Here is a 21338-nt window from a genome sequence, read left to right on the forward strand (position 1 = left end):
GTGCTAGTGGACAGAGGCTGGCCACAGCTTTCAGAGGCAGGAGATGGTTCTATTCCCCCACTTGCCTTCTGAGTCTTAGGATGCCAGAAAGATTGACAGGAAGAGTAAGGACATTGCTGAGATCAGACGCTAGGGCTGCAGAGCAGTGGTTATTACGGCCTCTGACTGAGCACTCCGTAAGAGTGCCCGCTCAGTGCCAAGGCCTCACATGCCAGCCCTCGCCTGAACCTCTCAGCCACCTACAAGTTCAACCCTATTTCACAGATGAGGGGGATGCTGTCTCCCAGAGGCCACACAGCCAGTAATGAGCAGAGCTGGGACCCAAAAACAGGTCTGTTTCCTCCAGAATCAGGACTCGGAACCATCACAAACTCTCCTGCCTTCAGGTCTATTGGTGTGTACACTTTTTTTTTTTTTTTTAAGATGGAGTTTTGCTCTGTCGTCCAGGCTGGAGTGCAGTGGTGCGATCTTGGCTCATTGCAACCTCCACCTCCCAGGTTCAAGCAATTCTCCTGCTTTAGCCTCCCAAGTAGCTGGGACTACACGTGCACACCACCACACCCAGCTAATCTTTGTATTTTTAGTAGAGTTGGGGTTTCACCACGTTGGCCAGGCTGGTCTTGAACTCCTGACCTCAGGTGATCCGCCCGTCTCGGCCTCCCGAAGTGCTGGGATTACAGGCGTGAGCCACCGCACCTGACCAGGTGGTGTATAAACTTTAAAAAAGCAGAGACTTCATTCCACAAATACAGGCTGGGAGCCCCACATCATTAGGTGCTGTGGACTGAACCGTAAACGCCCTCCAAATTCATTTGTTGAAGTCCTAACCCCCAGTGTGGCTGTTCTTGGAGATACGGCTTTTAGGAAGTCATTAGGGGCCAGGCGTCGTGGCTCACGCCTGTAATCCAAACACTTTGGAGGCCTCACCTGAGGGGTCGGGAGTTCAAAACCAGCCTGACCAACACGGTGAAACCCTGTCTTTAAAAAAAAAAGGAAGTCATTAGGTTGAGTGAGATCATAATCCAGGAAGACTGGGGGCCTGACAAGGGCCATGTGCACACACCAAGGAAAGCCTAATTGAGCAAGACGGGCACGAGGGTGCCCACCATGCTATCATCCCGATTGTTGGCTTCTGGACCTCAGATCTGTGGGGGGCTGAGGGGTGATGGGTCAGGGAGAGAGCAAGGAGTGGGCTCTCTTGTCCTTCGTAACGGAGGGGCTGCGAGGGGAGGCCTGCACTGGGTGCAGGGACCAAGGCTCCTTCGAGGCTTGGCTGTCTTGCTGACAAGCCCCCACTTCTTTCCTACTGTCTAGCCAACACTCCTGATGCTCCCTGGAGGAGAGCGCAGGCCCTGAACACACACTGGCACTAGAAGGAAACTGGGGCTCATCCCAGCTGAGCCCTTCATTTCACACACAGGGACGCTGAGACCCAGAGAGGTGAGGGGATTTGCTCAGTCCTTCCAACTGAGTACATGGCGCAGGAGTCCCCAGGGCCCCAGCCCCCACCGCCATCCTATGTGATCTTCCCCAACAGGAGTTCTACCTGAGCTAAAGCTGCTGCCTGCCTCTCACAGGCCCTCTGGGGAGAAGATGGCCACATCACAGGATTAAACACCAGCACAAAAACCCTAGGGAGGGACAGGAAGGCTAGAAATCTTTATTTTATTTATTTATTTTTTTGAGATAGAATCTCACTCTGTCGCCCAGGCTGGAGTGCAATGGCAAAATCTCGGCTCACTGCAACCCCCGCCTCCAGGGTTCAAGTAATTCTCCTGTCTCAGCCTCCTGAGTAGCTGGGACTACAGGCATGAGCCACCATGCCCAGCTAATTTTTTTTCGTAGAGACAGGGTTTCACCATGTTGGCCAGGCTGGTTTGGAACTCCTGACCTCAGGTGATCTGCCCGCCTCGGCCTCCCAAAGTGCTGGGGTGACAGGCATGAGTCACTGCGCTCGGCCCAAGAATTCTCTTCTGCCAATGGTGTAGGCCTCTCGACCTCACTAACCTACGCTGGCCCTGAGGTGAGGGTGACAATTTAAGATAATACAAAGTCTCAACTATTTAAGGATCTGGTCATTCAGAGAGGGCTCCTGGAATTGCTCAAATGAACAGATAAGAATTCTGAGGCAGGTACTAACTGTGGTAGGTGAAACACCACCTCTTTGCTAGAGTTTTATTTATAGCACAGCAAAATTCCACTTCGATGCCTCATAACTACTCAAAACAGGCTTTTTGAGGCAGCGTTTCCCTAGCCACTCCCAGGAACAGAGTTCTGTGAAATGTTCAGCGTTTCATCGAAAAAAAAAAGCTACAATATTTTTTTCGTCTAAGATTTATTTTATAAACATTTAAGAAAAGTTCTAGATATTTACCGTGGGCCTGGTTATGCAGTGACAATCTGTCTTATTGCAAGTGTGCAATTCTCAGTATCCAAAGCATTCTCTTAGTTCATAAAAGAAAAAATTGGTTGAACTTCTAATTTACTTCCTGTTATTATAAGGTTTAAAAGCAATTACTGTACTTACCGATCACACTTACTTGTGTAGCAACTAATTGACCTGGGAAGCCACGATTTGCTGTAGGCTTCACATCAAGTTTGGACTTGAATCTAAAGTGCGTGTTAGCATCTCACTGTAACTTAATGCTTCAAGTGAGAAGTTTGAGGGATGCTGCTTTCGGCCAAAGAGCCACTGCGAGGGTGAGTTCTGCTTTCTTCACCTGTGCCGGACTGCTGTCAAGCTCCTCAGCAAGAGGACCACGGGCTAAGACCCGGCTCCACAGTCCTTCTTCAGGGCCGATCGCCCACCTGCCAGCTTCCTCTGCTTCTATCGTGGGACAGAGGAATGCTTTTCTAAAAGGTATTCTGGCCTACCTGCATGATTCCCTGGTCAACACTGAAGCTGAGTAAGCTTCAGCTCCGACATGGCCGGACCATCAAAATCTGAAGTTTACTCAGGTCTATTGAATGAATTTTTTTTTTTCTCATGCAAGCATATGTTCCTCTGAACAATCTTCCCTTTTTCGAATCTGGGGATTTCATCTAGATTTAGACTAGCCTGCAGACAATGATGCCAGAGCTGGGCTGGGTTACCAAAATTCATTCATTTACCAAAGAGGTCTGAAGCACTACTTCCTCTGGGCTGGCCCGATGCAAGGATACAGAGACAACACCATAAATAAACCTGCTCATTAGGAGCCTGCTTACAGGCTAGAAAGGAACATAAAGCACGAGGATAAAGCACTGTACGTACACGACAGAAAAATAACTAGCCTGTCTGAGGGCCCCAGAGCCTCAGAGGATGGAGCTGTTCCTGAGGCTGGAGGGTTTACAAATTCATTCCATCTTTACAGAAGACCTGCTGGATGCCAGGTGTAGTGGTAGGCAGTGGGGAAACCCCAGTGAACAAGCAAACATGGTCCCTGCCCTCACGGAGCTTACAGTCTAGCAAAACAAAAATTACAGTCCACTGTAGAGATGTGCTGGGTTGTGGGGTACAGTGAGTTGGCATTATACACACATTTCACTTAAACACAATGGTATTTGTCTGAAAAAGTTTTAAAAAAAGAAAAATAAGTTGTTTGGGCCATTCCGCTGGCCCCTCTTTCCCTCCATGAGCACCAACAGGAATGGGGCCCAGGCAAGCTCATGCCTCTGCTCCTCCTGTGGTCTGCCCCAGTTCCCATGCTCCCCAAAAGTGACCTTCTTGCCTAAATGTGCTTCTAACACCAAAAACAAGTGACTTTTGCAAAACACGGCCCTAACTACAGGGCAATCACTTCACCTGGTACTCAACCATAGAAACAGTGATCTGTTCCCATATGGGCAAGAAATGACTATATGGGACCTTAAGATGCTGGTCTTCAACATGGCATCCTCCATCAATTTCTAAGAGGAATTTTAATTACACTCCATTTTTATCTTAGGTATTGACCTTGTAACTGAATCCCAGAGAGAGCCAAGGCTCTTTGTGGCAATACCATGGGACACACAGAGTAGCCTACACCCTGGCTCTGGAAGTTGGGGATTGCCTCCTCGAAGGGCCCCCAAGATCTTGAGGGTGAGGGGAAGGGCAAGACTGAGGTGGGAGGGGAGAGGCCTGGGGGAGTTATGTGGCTGGAGGTAGAAACAACACTGTGCAGAGTCTGTGGGGCTAGTGAGGTCAAGATGCAGGCAGGGAACCAGCGAGCAGAGGGCAGGGGAGGGGAACAGGCCAGAAACACTGCCAGAGGACAGGCCTGGACAGGCCGTATGAAGAGCTATTTCAAAAGAGTGGAATTTACTTATGTATGTATCTTTGAGACAGGGTCTCGCTCTGTTGCCCAGGCTAGAGTACAGTAGCTTGATCACTGCAGCCTCGAATTCCTGGGCTCCTACGATCAGGAGTTTGGAATTTATTCTCAGGGTAATGGTGAAGCTTTGAAAAGGTTTCAAGTAGAGGAATAACAGAATCAGATTTATATTTAAGCAAGTTCATCCTGAAGTATGTGAAAAGATGCCCAACACCATTAGCCACTAGGGAAATCCAAATCAAAACCACAAAGAGGCCAGGCGTGGCAGCTCATGCCCGTAATCCCAGCGCTTTGGAAGGTTGAGGCAGGAGGATCACTTGAAGCCAGGAGTGCGAGACCAGCCTGGTCAACATAACGAGGCCTCATCTGTACAAAACATATTTTAAAAAGAAAAAAGAAAAAAACTACAATGAGATACCACCTCACATCAGAAAATAATGAGTGTTAGTGAAGATGTGGAGAAACTAGAACCCTCTTACATTGCTAGTGGGAATGGAAAGTGATACAGCTGTTGAAAACTGCCTGGTGGTTCCTCAAAAGGTTAAAGATAGTTGCTGTATATCCCAGCAATTCCACTCCTAGGTATACACCCAATAGCAGTGAAAACACTCTTTGATGCAAAAATTTGTATGGGAATGTTCATAGCAACATTATTCATAGTAGCCAAAAAGTAGGGCCAGGTATGGTGGCTCATGCCTGTCATCCCAGCACTTTGGGAGGCTGAGGCGGGTGGATCACCTGAGATCAGGAGTTCGAGACCAGCCTGATCAACATGGTGAAACCCTGTCTCTACTAAATATACAAACAATTAGCTGGCGTGGTAACACATGCCTGTAATCCCAGCTACTCTGGAGGCTGAGGCGGAAGAATTGCTTGATCCCAGGAGGCAGAGGTTGCAGTGAGCCGAGATCACGCCATTGCACTCTAGCCTGGGCAACAAGAATGAAACTCCGTCTCAAAAAAAAAAACAAAAACAAAAACAAAATCATACATACATATCTATAGCCCAAAAGTAGAAACAACTCAAATGCCCATTAACCAATGAATGAATAAAAACAAATGTGGTATGCTCATAAAATGAACTCTTATTCGGCAATTTAAAAAAATGAAATAATGATATATGCTATGACATGGGTGAACCTCAAAAATATGTTGAGAAGCCAGTCACAAATAGACACATGGTGGATTCCGTTGATATGAACTGTCCGGAACAGCAGATCCACAGACAGAGAGAGCAGCGGCGGCCAGAGGCTAACCGGGAGGGATGGGGAGGGCTGCTAATGCGCTCAGGGTTCCTTTGGGTGAGAACAATGTTTTCAAGTTGATTACAGTGCTGGGCCACAAGTCTGTAAATATACTCAAAGTGTCCCTGAAGTGTACACTGCAAGTGACTGAACTGTATGCAAATTACCTCTAAATTCAGCTGGTAACAACAAGGGTTTGCCCTGGCTGCAGCACGCAGAATGGAGGCAGAACGGAGGCAGGGCAGAGAGCAGTGTCGGGCTGCTACACAAATGGAGCTGGAAAGGACAGTGGCTGAACTGTGGGAGGGAGTCACAGGACCAGATTCCGAGGGGCCAGAGGAGAAGACTGCATCCTGTTGTGGGTGCCACAAGTTCTCCTGGGCACCTGGCAACTCTCCAAAGAGGAGAGTGGGAACAAATGAGGTACTGCAATGATCATCAAGCAGCAAAAATGTACTTAGAATCTCCTACATGGAAGACTAAGAGGAGCACAAAAAGTGTGTCGCCCACGTGTGTGAGGCGTGTCCAGGATAAAAGCACGCCAAGCTGCCTGCCAGGGGACTGTGCTGACCGTCCATTCTCCCTCCTAAACGCCAAAGGAAAGGCCTCATCACTCAGGGCACACTCAAGATGTTGCAAGATCTGCGTGACTGAGTGTGGGCTGGAGAGTTAAGAGGCTAAGAAGGCCAATCACTCCCAGAAGTCAAATCTTTAAAGCTGCCTTTCTGGGTTCTCTGCGTATCTGTGAAAACTGTAAGGCTGCTGGAGTGTGCATTTTTCTTCGTTAGAGCAAAGACCCAGTTCTGACCGCACACCAGCTCCTTCCAGAATGTCTTCGCTCATCTCCAGGAGGAGACTAATGAGTGCGGAAAGGCCATGGCACAAATGGACCTGGCCTGCTGGTGGAAAACTAAAAGGCAAGTCTGCGAAGGAGCAGATTCCAAACCCTGCAGAGATTGGCAGCTAGGACTGTGCCCACAAGACATCTTTGCCCCATTAGAAGCAGCAGGGACTGGACTGGGATGGGAATAAGCGCCTGGCCACACCTCACGCATGCCCTCCGACACCTCCTTGATGCTTCCTCCACCTTCAATAGAAATTAATGCCGGCCAGCCACTGCCGCCACAGCTAGGGAAGAGGAAAACACCCGTGAGACCCGCCAACGAAGCAGAGCCGGGGTGGGCATCCGGGGCTCTGCGCTTCTCACTCTACCAACTCCTCAAACCCTGACCTTTCCTAAGAACTTGGCTCTCAGGCGTGTGCTTCACAGGGAAAGAAAAGGTGAGGAATCTCAGATGCCTAAGTCTCAACTGGCAAAGGAACCAGAATCATCTCTTTCCTAGAAAAGAAACTGAAACTGATCACGGCTGTATGCTGTCATCTCTCTAAAGGAAGGGGGAAAGCAGGTTAACCAACAAAACGTGGGGCGATCGGGTTTTAGCTGCAGCTCTCAAATCTCACAGCCCTTTACTTCCTTTATGAACAACAGTGCTCTGCATTCATTCGCGCCACAGTCATCGACTATCAGTGTGACCATGAGCTCAGCCAAGCAAGGGCTGACAGGATCCAGGCTGCACCGCGCGCAGAACAGCGCAGCCAGCTGAAGAGCTGAGACGTCGCAAACACGACTGGGGCTTATCACCGTCTCTACCTCCCATGGTCCAGCTCTCCGAGGTCAAACACCGTTTCCTAAAACTGCAGAGGAATCCGAAATTAAATACTACCAAACAGAAAGCAGACAGGAAGACGAAATAATCTACCTCCTCCTCAAGGAAAAATAATCTGAAAGGAGTTTAGAAATACATGAACTAAAATTTGTATAACTATCATCTGCCAATTTTGAAGAAGTCTTCGGGTGCCACAATTGGGGACAGAAAGAATAAATACCAACGTATAACTTCCAGAGTGATGATAAACAACAGGACCCCGTCTCGAATGGATGGATTTTTTTCCCTGCTGTAGCCAAAAAGCAAGCTGAACTCTATGTACAACAGACAGACTATACAATTAGGAGCATTTAAAAATAATAAGACTCCTCTCTGCCTTCTTCCAAAGAATAGAATATATATTTAACAGCACAAAAGAAGACACCACTCGAGCTTCCCCTTTAGCCAACAGGAAGAATTTCCACATATAAAAATTAAAAATTTAAACTTTTAAATCATTCGTGTTTTAAACGTAATACAGACTTAGAAATTGTTCAACATTAACCCACAATCCCACCCCTAGCACAAAAATCAACCCCAAGTCCAGAAGTCACAGGTTTTTGTTCCTACAAATCCCACAGCATTGAACTTGACCTTCACGTCAGGCTGACAGCGAGCGCGAGGCCTGTGACATGAGCAGTCCCGCGCGCGGACCGGAAGCACAATCAATGCTGCGTCTCTTATCTACCTGGCGCCACTGGTGCACCTCTGAGGTCAGGTCCATGAGATTCGCCCCCACACTAGGGCCCCGGAAGGGTGAGCTGGCCACTTCCCTCATCTTCCCCCTCGAAGGATGTCCAATAAGCACCTGGGAATTGACTTTTCTTGGGGAAAGGGTGCTGGTAACAGCTGTCAGGGCCAAGGCAATAGTGAGAAGTTCAGTTCTCTGCTCTTTGGATGAACTGTGTAAAACATTTCTTTTAAAAGATACAATGTTAAAAATATTAAGAAAAATGTCTACAAAATCTGGAGGGCTGCCTTTTTCTCAAAGGGTAAAGCCTGTGGGGTGGTGGGAAAAGAATCGAGGGCCCAGAACTACAACTCTGCAGCGAGATAGAGATGCCCTTGAAAACTTGTCACATTCTTAAGATGCCTTGCCGAAGTAGCAAGAGCTGAGGGTGACTGTGTGAGCAGGAGCGAGAGGGCGCCAGCTCCTGCGGGGGAGGTTGCTACTGCGCCCCACCCCGTGCCCGAATGTCAGGCTTTAGGGCAGCTGCCACAGGCCCCGGGGGCATCAGGACTCTGCCTCTGAACCAGAGCTGCTTTCCCGACTAACTTCAATCTGGAGAGATGGTAAGTTATCTAACCGGCTCTTCTTTTGGCGAGACTGCTCTTTCTCCTTAATCAGAGCCCCCCACGCCCTTTGCAGCTCGGAGTCGTCTTCCTCAGCGCCAGGTGCCCTGTGATCCCCTTTCTTCGTACTCTTTTCTTTGGTCTTGGGTGCAGATCCTAAGCGAGTCCATAAATTACCTGTTTGGATGACATGACATTTCAGTTTCGCAGTCAGCGCTAAGAACCAGGGTAGTACTGAGGGGGCAGTGGCACTGTCAACCCCTGATGTGCAGGAAACGCCAACAGTCTGTGGCGCCCGCCAGCACGGTGCAGCCTTGGGAAGGTCATCTCATTTCCCGGGAGCAGCCCCTGACTGCAAACAGAGGGGTCTGGACCCCACAGGCGATTCTCACTGTGCGGCGCTGGTCATGCACCTCCCCATCACCAGACACACGGGATCACCTGAGAGGCTGTTTCCTCCTGCTCCTGCCCTTCCCTGCTGAGACACGCCCCAGTGTGCCAATCCTTTCTGCCGGGAGTAGGCCATTCCCAGATCCTTCCAGCTCCAACATTCTACAAATCAATGGGCCTACTGCACTGCAACATTTCAGAAATTCTGCCCACTATCCATTCATTTTTGAAATGCATTTTATGAAAATTTCACAAGAGAAATACGTGTTTAGGTTTTGTGGACAGCTACATTATAAGGCAATTAAAAGTGGTTTGTTAGCCGGGCGCGGTGGCTCAAGCCTGTAATCCCAGCACTTTGGGAGGCCGAGGTGGGTGGATCACGAGGTCGAGAGATCGAGACCATCCTGGTCAACATGGTGAAACCCCATCTCTACTAAAAATACAAAAAATTAGCTGGGCATGGTGGCGTGTGCCTGTAATCCCAGCTACTCAGGAGGCTGAGGCAGGAGAATTGCCTGAACCCAGGAGGTGGAGGTTGCGGTGAGCCGAGATCGCGCCATTGCACTCCAGCCTGGGTAACAAGAGCGAAACTCCATCTCAAAAAAAAAAAAAAAAAAAAAAGTGGTTTGTTTTTGTTTTTTTGAGACAGGGTCTTGCTCTTTTGCCCAGGCTGAAGTGCAGTGGTGCAGGCACCCACCACCACAGCTGGCTGACTTTTGTATTTTTAGTAGAGACGGGGTTTCACCACACTGGTCAAGCTGGTCTCAAACTCCTGACCTCAAGTGATCCACCCGCCTCGGCCTCCCAAAGTGCTGGGATTACGGACGTGAGGTGCTGTGCCTGGCCTACAAGTTTTATTTATAAGATGATAAAATGTGGCAAACAACTCCGATAAAATGCTGTATGAAAAAAGTAGGATTTGTATATGGACAAAGATCGGAATAGCTCCCATGAAACTAAAAAGGATCTGTGCCACACAGAAGGAACCAAGAACATGCTATTTTTTTTTTCCATTTTCTAAGCGTTCCTTACTGTTGGGGTGCTGATGCTGATGATGCTGATGATGACCTTAAAGGAAAAGGAATCATCACTTATGTTTGGCATGTGCCATTTCTTGCCTTCTGATAAGAAGGTATTTCTACAATACACCACTGTCCTCTGCTCTCACCAAACTCCCCATCCCATCAATGTTAAGTGTTACCAACCTGATTTCTTCTCCCGAGTATCGGCGTAGAGGCCTTTAATATCTTGCCTGGGAACACCTAGCCTACTATGAACATCAGAAGAGGGCTCTCTCCGAACCACTGGGTTACTACTAAAAGCCTTTTCTGGAGAATATGGCCTTTTTCCTAACCGCTGGCGTATATCTGAAAACAGAGAGAAAGTACAACAGTCACAGTGTATGTGCTTTACTCTTGGCACCATCTGCCTGAGGCCTCTAAAGGATGTGGCAGTAGCTCTCCCTAAGTGAGGACACAGGGTCTGACAAGCAGGCTGCTATCAATCTTTCCTCTGTCATCAGTCTGGATTTCCTAGGAAAATTCGGACATAGGTGCTGTCAGGGAGAAAATCTTTAATTGATTGCTCCAGAACTAAATTTTTGAAGAAACAATCTCTCTCTCTCTCTCTCTTTTTTTTTTTTTTTTTAGCAGATTCAAGCAGACTAAATAATTTACAAAAGTTTCAGCTAACAAAAGAATCCTGTGAGCTCCCTGAGAGCAGAAGGCACAATCTTTGAACATATAAGTAGTTCCCAATAAAGAGACTGGCAACCAGCAAAAGCAGAGGATAAAAGTTTGTTTTTCCCTCCATCCCCCCAGAAATCTGCCTGTCCCCATGTGTTCCCCCAACGACAACAGCAAAAGCTGAGACCTTGCGCTGAGGTCTCATCTCTAACTTCTCTCAGAGAGCAGCACCCCGGTCTCTGCTTGCTCAGGCCCGAGTCCCTTCCTCCAGCACTTCCTAGGCCTGAGTCTTCCTTCACAGGACTTCCTGTTCTTTATCCATTCTGTCTCCACTGACCTAGCTCAGGCTCCTGGTACTGATTTAACTCTCCACCCCTCCTCACTCCACCCTCCAGTTATCTTTCTAACATAGATCTAAGACCAGGTTACTTCATAACTACAAAAATCAGGTTTGCCAACAAAGATGCTGCCCTTCTGAGGCCGCACTCTAAAGCTACTTTCTCTAGGAGCCTTTCACAATCTCCTTAGTAGATCAGCAATGGCTGTGTGTCTCCTCCAAAGACTTCTCACGCTCCTAAGCACCCAGCCCTGGCTCTGACACACAGCAGGTTTGGCTAAGCACCTGCTGAATGAGTGTTTGCACGTACAAATGATCTAGTGTAAACTCTTAACCATTCAGACAACCACCCAACTTAATTTCCATTATTCTTATATATAAAGTATGCCAACATCATACAGAGTAAAATATGGCTGGTGCGCCTCATCCATGAGCTCCACATCTACAGATTCAACCAACTGCAGGTTGAATATATTTGGGGGAAAAAAAAATAAGACATTTAACAGTCCAGCAAAAAAAAAAAATACAGGATAAGAATTTCTACTGTATTAGGTATTATAAATAATCTAGAGATTACTTAAAGTATATGAGAGGATGTGTGTAGGTTACACGCAGATAATATGTCACTTTAAGGGACTTAAGCATCAATAGATTTTGATATCTGCAGATTTGGTATCTGTAGGGGTGCAGGGAGTCCCAGAAACAAACCCCTAGAAATACCAAGGAACGACTGTAATTATTTGGAATAAAAGTATTTAAAACTAGTTTTGCAAAAGTTTGACGACTTTTCATTTCCTGAAATTCCAACACCTAGCCCAAAATCTAGACATGATGAGCCAGGACAGTGAAATCAGTTCACAACTGGCGTATTTTACCCAAGAACTCAATTCCGCCCCAGTCTGCTTTCTGGAGCTCAGAACACAGCTCAGAAACACAGCGGAAGAACAGTACCTGATTTAGTGTTGCTGACTGGTGGCCGTGGACGCGCGTGCTGGCGTTTTTCATCCAATAGATGTCGGACATCTGCAAATTTCTCAGGTGGCGGTTTGTTACCAATTCGGTTTTTGATATTGCTTGAAGATACGCTATCTGCCCTCATGGAGTTCCTTGAAAAAGTGGGTAGGGCAGGGCACAGTTAACCAACTTCAGCTCTGAGACAAGGCTCAAACAACAATCTCATACTTTGGAGGAAACAATTTCAGAAATCCAATCTAACATGGCCAACATGCACTTACAAATCCATAAACTTACAATTATTTGCTTACGGAAACCATGAGCTACCAGCTATAAAGAGCCTGGTCTGGGTGAGCAGGTTTTCGAATGTGGTTTCCACACGTGTATGTGCTATCACAGAGTACGAGACTACCAGTCCCCCTCTCCTGGGACACATGCTAAGTAGAGGCCTACAAAGAGACCGGGGCTTCCGCTCACCCATGCTGTGATTTGGCTGTAGTCAACACACAGTGTAGTCTACAGTCTCTCTCTTTAAAGGGCAGACTTCTCTTTCAAAGAGATATGCTAACATGCTAGGTAACAGCACGGTTCCGGTGGCATTCTCTACCAGAAAGTTCTCTGAAAACTAAAAATAAGAGTGTGAACAAGGCCATACAAACCAATCAGCTTGAATGGTCTTTTCTCCTCCCCACAAACATACCGAGAGCATGTGAGATAAAGCATCCCTAGACTTTAACCCTTGAATTATGGATTCTGCCTGCACAGAATCTGCTCACCCCTAGTAGTCATCAAAGACATGCACATTGAAATAACTAATTCTTTTTTGTTCATGAAACTAGCTAACATTAGAAAGAATGGTAATAGCTAAGGCTAGTGAGCATGGAGGTAATACTGGCAATGTGTGTGATTAAAATCCTTCTGGAAAACAATTTAGCAATACCACCTTTTTAAACACGTATATTGTTTTATATAGTAACTGGACTTTGAAGAATTTATCTAGTTAGTGCAATAGTAAGAAAATAGAAACCTAAAGTCCATCAAAAAGGAATTAGTTAAATAAAACATGATACTTTCAAACAGTGGACTACATACGGTTGAAAAAATAACAATGTCTATAATATATTAAGTGAAAATGCACAATGCAAAACTATAAATAGCATAACCTCATTTTTATAAGAAATATACTTTTATGGGCTGGGCGCAGTGGCTCACGCCTGTAATCCCAGCACTTTGGGAGGCCGAGGCGGGTGGATCACGAGGTCAAGAGATCGAGACCATCCTGGTCAACATGGTGAAACCCCGTCTCTACTAAAAATACAAAAAATCAGCTGAGCATGGTGGCGCGTGCCTGTAATCCCAGCTACTCAGGAGGCTGAGGCAGGAGAACTGCCTGAACCCAGGAGGCAGAGGTTGCGGTGAGCCGAGATCGCACCATTGCACTCCAGCCTGGGTAACAAGAGCAAAACTCCGTCTCAAAAAATATATATATATATACTTTTATACAAATATATCTATAGTTTTTCCATGTGCCATACACACATACACAGAGCTGAAAGGTTATTCACCCAATTGCGAACAGTGTTACTGTCAGGAAAGAATGGGAATACAGATGATTTTCACTTTCTATATTGTCTATAGCTTTTATAACAAGAATCGCTGCTTGTATAGAGGAAACACTGGATGTGTTTATTAAACTCCTACACGGGACTGAAATCAGAATAGATGAAAGATATTATAAAATTAGGAGGAATTAAGAAGTCATACTAGTATTTAAAATCAAATGAAAAGCTGGCACTGATAAAACAAAGTTTTACCTAATGTTTTTCAACTGAGATTCCACTTCATCAGCATACATAGTCATTTTCATGCTCTTTTTTGGGGAAGGAGTGGAAATCATTTTCAGTTCCAGATCATAGTCCATTTCGTCTGAGTCTGAGCTGCTAGCACTGGACCGTCTGGACGCGCTCCGCTCTCGGGACTGCTTGAGAGCCGGCAGCTCCTCGTGGTACTCTACCACCACTCTGTCATCTGCATCCATGTCCTGGTCTTCTTCCTCCTCCTCCTCCTCTTCCTCCTCCTCCTCCTCTTCAATGGGTTCCTCAGGCACGTTCACTAGTCCTGAAGAAATTTAATCAGAAAACATTAGGAAAAGCACTAAAATTAACAAGTATGATTTTCTACTCTACATCGGTGACCTTTTTAAAGACGGGGCTCCCATCCCTGACATTTTATAAGAGCACAATCTTTAATAGTGCTGAACGGACATTACTCTGATACTGTAACAAGAGCATGGCTAGGTAAAGTATGATGTAGCAACCTAATCAAATATAAAGTCACTTAAAATACACTGATCCATTATTCACAGTTTTTGTATTTGCAAATTTGCCAAATTTATTTGTAACTCCAAAATCAATACTCGCAATGCTTCAATGGTCGTTTGCTGGCACACACAGAATGGCAAAAAACTCTGCGTCACCAGACACACACACCCCCAGCTGAGGCCAAACAGAGCAACGCTCTGCCTTCTTGCCTGCTCTCACGCTGTAAACCAGTGTCTGTTTCAGTCTGCCGCTAGCCACATTTTTCTCACTTCTGCACTTGCTGCTAGTGATTTCACTGCTTAAAACTGCCCCCAGTGTCCTGCTCAAGTGCTGCCTGGGGTTCCTAGATGCAACCAGGCTGTGATGGGCGGTGTTCAGCGTGAGTTTTAGGGCTACTGGCCGTGAATTCAATGTTAAATAAGGTGTCTTGAAACAGAAACACAGATAACAAGGTACCATACTGATCCACTGACGAAAATGATGTGACCAGAGGCTATGCATGATTCAGTATTTGCTAATTCAGTATTCACAGTGACTTTATAGAGCATAAGCCCCATGAATAATGAAAATCTATGGGAAAATACAATAAACAAAAGCAGCAGAATAGAAAGTATACATTCACAAGAGTTAGACTATTTATTATGAAAATAGACAAATGGGAAAAACGTAAGATGAAATCAGTCTTCATACAGGGTACTAGAAATGGGGCAATTTGCTTTTCAATTTCCTTAACATGTATATAAAAACTATATGATGAAAATATTTATAGTCAGTAAAACTGGAAAAGCGTAACAATGTGACAGAAAAGTATGTGTATTATGATTATTGCTGCTGTTGTTATTTTGAGACAAGGTCTTGCTCTGTCGCCCAGGTTGGAATACAGTAACACCATCTTGTCTCACTGCAGCCTTGCCCTCCCAGGCTCAGGCAATCTCAGCCTCCCAAGTAGACCATGCCTGGTCTGGCTAATGTTTTATTTTTTGTAAAGACAAGGTCTCACTATGTTGCCCAGGCTCGTCTCAAACTCCTGGTTTCAAGTGATCCTCCTGCCTTGGCCTCCCAAAGTGCTGGGATTATAGGTGTGAGCCACTGTTCCCAGCCTGTATGTATTATTAATACGTAGATCTCAAATATACAATTTTGTATATACACACTAAATACAATGTCTAGACCTCATCCCTTTCTGTCCCCATTACAATCAATGTGTGTGTATGTGATTCTGTATGCTGACTTGACAAGCTCTATTATGCATGTAGAAGATTCCACAGGTTAGGCTCAAAATAAGAACAATTCATTATAAAACATAATTAAAATGGTTCTTTTACAAATAAGCACCAAAAAAGGAGAAAGAAACTTTTCTGATATTTCCCTTTTCTGAGGTATTCACATGCACAAACCGACAAGCACAAAGCACTCAACACAGCAGCCTATTTTTATTACAGAAAAAGAACAATACCATCAGTTTATATGACAAAATAATTTTAAAAATTGTTTCCAGCCAGGCGTGTTGACTCAGGCCTGTAATCCCAGCACTTTCAGAGGCCAAGGAGGGCAGATCACAAGGCCAAAGAGGGCAGATCGAGACCGGCCTGGCCAACATGGTGAAACCCCATTTCTACTAAAAATACAAAAATTAGCTGGGCGTGGTGGTGCACGCCTGCAGTCCCAGCTACTCAGGAGGCTGGAGGCAGGAGAATCACTTGAACCCAAGAGGCAGAGGTTGCAGTGAGCCAAGATCATGCCACTGCAGTCCAGCCTGGGCGACAGAGCGAGACTCCGTCTAAAAATAAAATAAACTTGTTTTCATGCAGCTGTTGATATTAACAGTTGAAAAATTAGGATCCTAAAAAAAGGTTTGTTTTCATTTTCCCTGTGTCACATTTGGCCTTTTTGATAGAACAGCTTTTATAAAATCATTTGATCTCTTTGGGCAACTTAAAATTAACTGTGACTTGACTTACTTTCCTATATGTTGGCAGAGGGTGAGGGCAAGGAAGAGAGGATGATAAAGTTTGGAACCTTAAAAGATTGTATTAAGAATAAAAATATGATTTCAGGAGCCAAACATGTGTCTACCCAAGAGCTGAGCAGGCAACTACCAGAATGCCGATGCTTATACGACGTCAAGCCAACGTCATCCCCAATCAGGGCTCTCTTCTTGATCACGTCCCGCTGAATACGACGGGAATGATATCTTCGCTTCCTGCAAGAATGCCAAAATAAGCACACAATCAAAAACTAATAGGAAGGACCCTGAAATCCACTAGCCCATTTCTTTCTTTCTTTCTTTCTTTCTTTCTTTCTTTCTTTCTTTGGGGATGGAGTCTCTCACCGTCTCCCGGGCTGAAGTGCAGTGGCTATCTCAGCTCGCTGCAACCTCCGCCTCCCGATTTGAAGCAATTCTTCTGCCTCAGCCTCCTGAGTAGGTGGGACTACAGGTGTGCATCATCACGCCTGGCCCATTTTGTATTTTGAGTAGAGACAGGGTTTCACCATGTTGGCCAGGCTGGTCTAGAACTCCTGACCTCAAGTGATCCATTCGCCTCGGCCTCCCAAAGTGCTGGGATTACAGGCGTGAGACACTGCGTCTGGCCTCACTAACTCACTTCAACTGCACACTGACACAATGTTAGGTACTAAAACAGGTATTTTCAATGTAACTAAAACTCAGCATTCCCTATCATTTACCACATTTAAGAATCTTGAATTCTTCCCTCATCTTCCTTCCAGTCTACATGGGGTTTAGACATTTCACCACAGAATACCAACTGACGGGTTAAGAAAAACTTATACTTTTGCATTTTAAGGTTTTGGGCTCACCATGAATTGCTAAGAATTCCTTTCATGCCTCCGTAATTTGGATTCCCGTATTTCATGTAATACTGACTTCTTCTGGCTGCTCCAAGTTCCTTTTTGTCATCTAAAAATTAATTATAATAGTTACCTAGGATTTCCTGAGAGTGTGAAGGCAATGTTGAATGTTTTCTGGTTTTCTTTTTTTTTTCTTAATGATTTCCATAGCGGGAATCAGATCAGCGCAATATGCAAACAAACGGGAAAAATCCACTACCAAATTCACACTCTGAGTGCCCGTTACAACAGTGAGTGTAGTGGGGATAAAGCCAAATACAGAGAAGAACAAGGTTACAACTGCTGCTTTGGAGCCAAATGACTTAACGGGGAAGTAAAAATAAACAATACAAGACACAAGGTTCCAAGAGGCATAAAGAGCTTTAGGTCACTGCCGGTACTCAGGAATCAAAAAGGCTTTCTCAAAATGGCACTTTTGCTACCCCAGGAAAGATGACATTCACTTCTGAATAATAATACGCCAACAACACAGAATCAGGATGAAGGAAACAGAGTGTATATCATTCCATGTATTTGGTCAATCATTTTTTCCAGCTTACTGTGTCTCTCAAAATGGCTTAAAGAAAACAGTATAGTACTATGCATCTAGAATCTACTCAAACGACCACTCAAATGAGTAAATGTGGTATATTTGTCAAGTTAAAACGTCAGTTAACAGGAAAGAAAGGTGGTCAGTGATGATAAATTTTTGTCCACAGCAGTAATACACAGGCCTTCCACGGTTCTTGGACACTCTGAGAGTAAATAACAAACACCACTGTAAATATACCCAGTGCTGCAGGTAAACGTGACAACACAAACTGGTATGCACAGCCCCCAACCCTGAACCCCTCAAACCATGCCCACCAGCTCCTTGGAGAAATGGCTGATTCCAGATGCGGAACAGGTAAGATCCAAGATGAGTCTGGAAAAGCAAGACGCTTTGTTGTGCCATAAAGTAAGGAAGTGCTTAAAGAATCATGGAGTACATCAAAACAGCTTGAAGGGGCTCTACTGGCCAAATCCAAGACAATTTGCAAATTAAAATACTCATATGAATGGATGATAACCCACTGAATAAAGAATCCATGATTCTAAATTGATGTAAATGAACAAACAGGTAAAAACAGAAAGCTGCTCCTTACAGCACCTTTCTACTAGTAAGAAATGATATAGTCAGAAAGACATCAACATGTATTAAAAGCAGGAAATGCTGAGAGCAACAGGCTATTTATATGAGCTCAAAGGGTATGCCCACGAAGTTTTTATTTTATTCATTTTTTTAATTTTTAAAAATGGGATGAGGTCTTGCTATGTTGCCTAGGCTGGTCTTGAACCTCTGGACTCAAGTGATCCCCCTGCTTTAGCTTCCCAAAGTGTTGCGATTACGGGCATGAGCCACTGCAACCACCAGCCCATCAATTTTTAGAACACAAATGGAAAAACAGTAACTTTACAGCGGAAAAATCTAGTGATTATTGCCTTCACCAAGTGAATAAAGTGAACGTCCCTAGGAAGGGGACGAGCAAGTGTCCCAGGCCTCCTGATACGATGCACTGGAAATGACATGTCATCGCTTCCGTGGCATACCTGCCTCAAATGTGCAACCCTAATTCAACCAGGAGGAACCATCAGACACACCCAAACCGGGGACATCCTATAAAACAGTAAGCCTACACTCTTGGAAAATACGGGAGGACAGGAGTAGCTCCAGATTAAGAGAGGCTAAGGAAACGTGACATCCTTAAAGACACTCAGTCCTGGACCGGATCCTAGACCTGGGGGCTGGGTGGGGAATACAGAAGCGACATTATTGGAACAGCTGACAACACTTGAATATGGACTACGGATGAGGTAACAGTACTCTATTAATGTCAGATTCACTGATTTTGATGAGTGTGCTACGTGTAAGACAATGTTCTTGTTCTCTGGAATACGTATTCAAGTATTTAGGGGTGACGGGTTTTTATCTTCAACTAACTCTCAAAAAAACAGTATTTGTACATGTACACATACACACACACATTTTTAAATGCCCGCCCAAAGTCACTGTGTGCAAAAAGTCTTATGAGACGGGAATTAGAGCTTAATGGTATATTGGCAATGTCCAGGAGGATCCTGGTGCAATAAGATTCAAAAGTTTCATTTTCAAGTTTTCATAATTCAGATGTAACTGGCTGAAAACACATGGGGCAAGCCAGTTTTAACAGAAAATCACTTACTTTAGCTAGAAGTCACAGAAGTATACAAATATATTCACTTTAAAAATCAGAAATTCCAGCTCAGGCAGCAAGCACTTATTTCATAAGCAAGAATATTACAGTTTGAAGGGAACTTTGAGATTACTTGATCTAACTTATACTAAAAAAAAAGGGATGTCACTCCACAATAAATCATTTTGATTGAAAATACAAAATAATACCAAATAAAAAATTTACCTTTTGTGGCAAATCTCATGAATAACCTATTTCCTTTAGCAAGTTTGTTAGCTGGACGAAGATCGTTTCTTAACAAAGACTCCTCTTCTACCTGAGACAACGTGTCCAACTTAAGAAAGAAGAGTATTTTTAATATAAAAATTTAAAAAGTAAAGTCCTTTTCATATTTCTTCAGTAGATAAGTTACCATTAAGAAAAGCATTCTGCCTTTAATATGTACAAGCGTGATAGCACCAGTTCCTCTGTAGAATTTCTAACTCAGAGGTTTCCCGCCCACCTTATCTAAAGGAACAGTCTCCACCATTCTCTATTCCCTACATTTTCCTGTTTTCATAGCACCTGTCACCACCTGACACAGTATTAGGATCTGTGCATCAGTGTATCATCTGTATTCCCCACTAGAATGTAGGCTCCAAGAGGGCCAGGACTTCGTTTTGCGTGAAGCTATATCCCTGGCACTTAGAATATGGCATATAGTAGGTACTCAGTATATTTTTTAAATGAATACATGCTAATATTTCTGACAGTAGTACATGATCCATTAGGAAATATGCCATTACTTGCTGTTTCTTAATTTTACCAATTAGATAACACTTCAAAGTATTTCTCAGTAAAACGATTTTCTTTTTTGTAGAAGGATGAGCACTATTCTGGGGTTTCAAAGTGAACTGTTACATCCACATGACCTTAAAGGACAAGAGCCTTGTACACCCTCAGAAGGTCTCACAGTGAAAGCTAGAGGAAAAGCACAACGAAGTCTTTAAGACTTAAATGAAAAAGACAGTCGGCATTTTTTCAACAGAGGCTGCCGTCTACCTTTGTCCTATTACTAACCTCTACATCACTTGCGTTCTCGTCTTCAACCTCTCCTTCTTCAGCTTCATCGTCATCTGAACTGTCTTCCTGCTTGTCTAACATGGAATGTGAAGGACAAGATGAAGCAAGGTCAAAGATTTCATATAATGAGATACAGGATGAACTAGTTCATAGAATTTTAAAGTCCAGTATTTTCCCCTTCGCTGACAATCTAAAGCATCACAGATGATTTCAGAACCACCTGGCGAGGAGAGGCGACAGCACTCTGCTGAGACACGCAGCGCGCACAACGGGACCGCGCGAAGAAGACGACTTTCAGACCCAAGTTCCCCGCTTTGTTCACTTACCTTTTTTACTCTTCTCAGATGACTTGTCCTCACTGGCATCCCTGCTTCTTATCTTATCCTGTGCAGGCAGAGAGCTCATATTGATAAGGGCTCGTGTAGCTGTCATTTCATCCAGCCAAACTACATTACCTGAAATAAAATATAAAACAAGATGCTACATGGCACACAAATACTAAGTTTCCTGAGAGCAGATTCTGCACTGCATTCATCACTATGGCCTCATCTAGCAATAGATTATCATCAGTAAATATACAAACCAACTAATGAAGAAAAATATAGGCCAGGGACAGTGACTCACGCCTGTAACCCATGGCAGGAGACTCACTTGGAGTGAGATCATCCTGGGCAACACAGTGAGACCCTGTCTCTACCAAAAATATAAAAATTAGCTGGGCATGGTGGCATGACCCTGTTGTCCCAGCTACTTGGGAGGCTGAGATGGGATGATGGATTGAGCCCAGGATATTGAGGCTACCACTCAATTCTACAGGATATTGAGGCCAAGGTCATACCACTGCACTCCAGCCTGGGGAACAGAGTGAGCCTTCATCTCAAAAGAAATGAAAAGCTAAAAATAAAAAAGACAGAAGAAAGAAAGAAAGAAAGAAAGAGAGAGAGAGAAAGAAAAAGAAAGAGAAAGAAAGAAGAGAAAAAGAAGGAAGGAA

General features: G+C 44.7%; 1 protein-coding gene across 1 annotated transcript in view; it reads right to left on the reverse strand.

Annotated features, from left to right (window-relative positions):
• Nucleotides 1-580: 580 nt before the first annotated feature.
• NCBP3 (nuclear cap binding subunit 3) overlaps nt 581-21338 on the reverse strand; it is a 40094-nt gene continuing 19336 nt past the window's right edge. The window contains exons 5-14 of the mRNA XM_010343650.3: nt 20674-20802; nt 20345-20421; nt 19511-19619; nt 17043-17142; nt 16322-16425; nt 13716-14019; nt 11899-12053; nt 10131-10292; nt 8550-8712; nt 581-8091 (exon numbers count right to left, since the gene is read on the reverse strand). Coding sequence (XP_010341952.1) covers nt 7983-8091; nt 8550-8712; nt 10131-10292; nt 11899-12053; nt 13716-14019; nt 16322-16425; nt 17043-17142; nt 19511-19619; nt 20345-20421; nt 20674-20802 — 1412 coding nt within the window. The 3' untranslated portion in view covers nt 581-7982. The remainder of the gene's footprint in view (nt 8092-8549; nt 8713-10130; nt 10293-11898; nt 12054-13715; nt 14020-16321; nt 16426-17042; nt 17143-19510; nt 19620-20344; nt 20422-20673; nt 20803-21338) is intronic.

Source organism: Saimiri boliviensis, chromosome 17 (assembly GCF_048565385.1).
Source record: "Saimiri boliviensis isolate mSaiBol1 chromosome 17, mSaiBol1.pri, whole genome shotgun sequence".
Classification (NCBI taxonomy): domain Eukaryota; kingdom Metazoa; phylum Chordata; class Mammalia; order Primates; family Cebidae; genus Saimiri; species Saimiri boliviensis.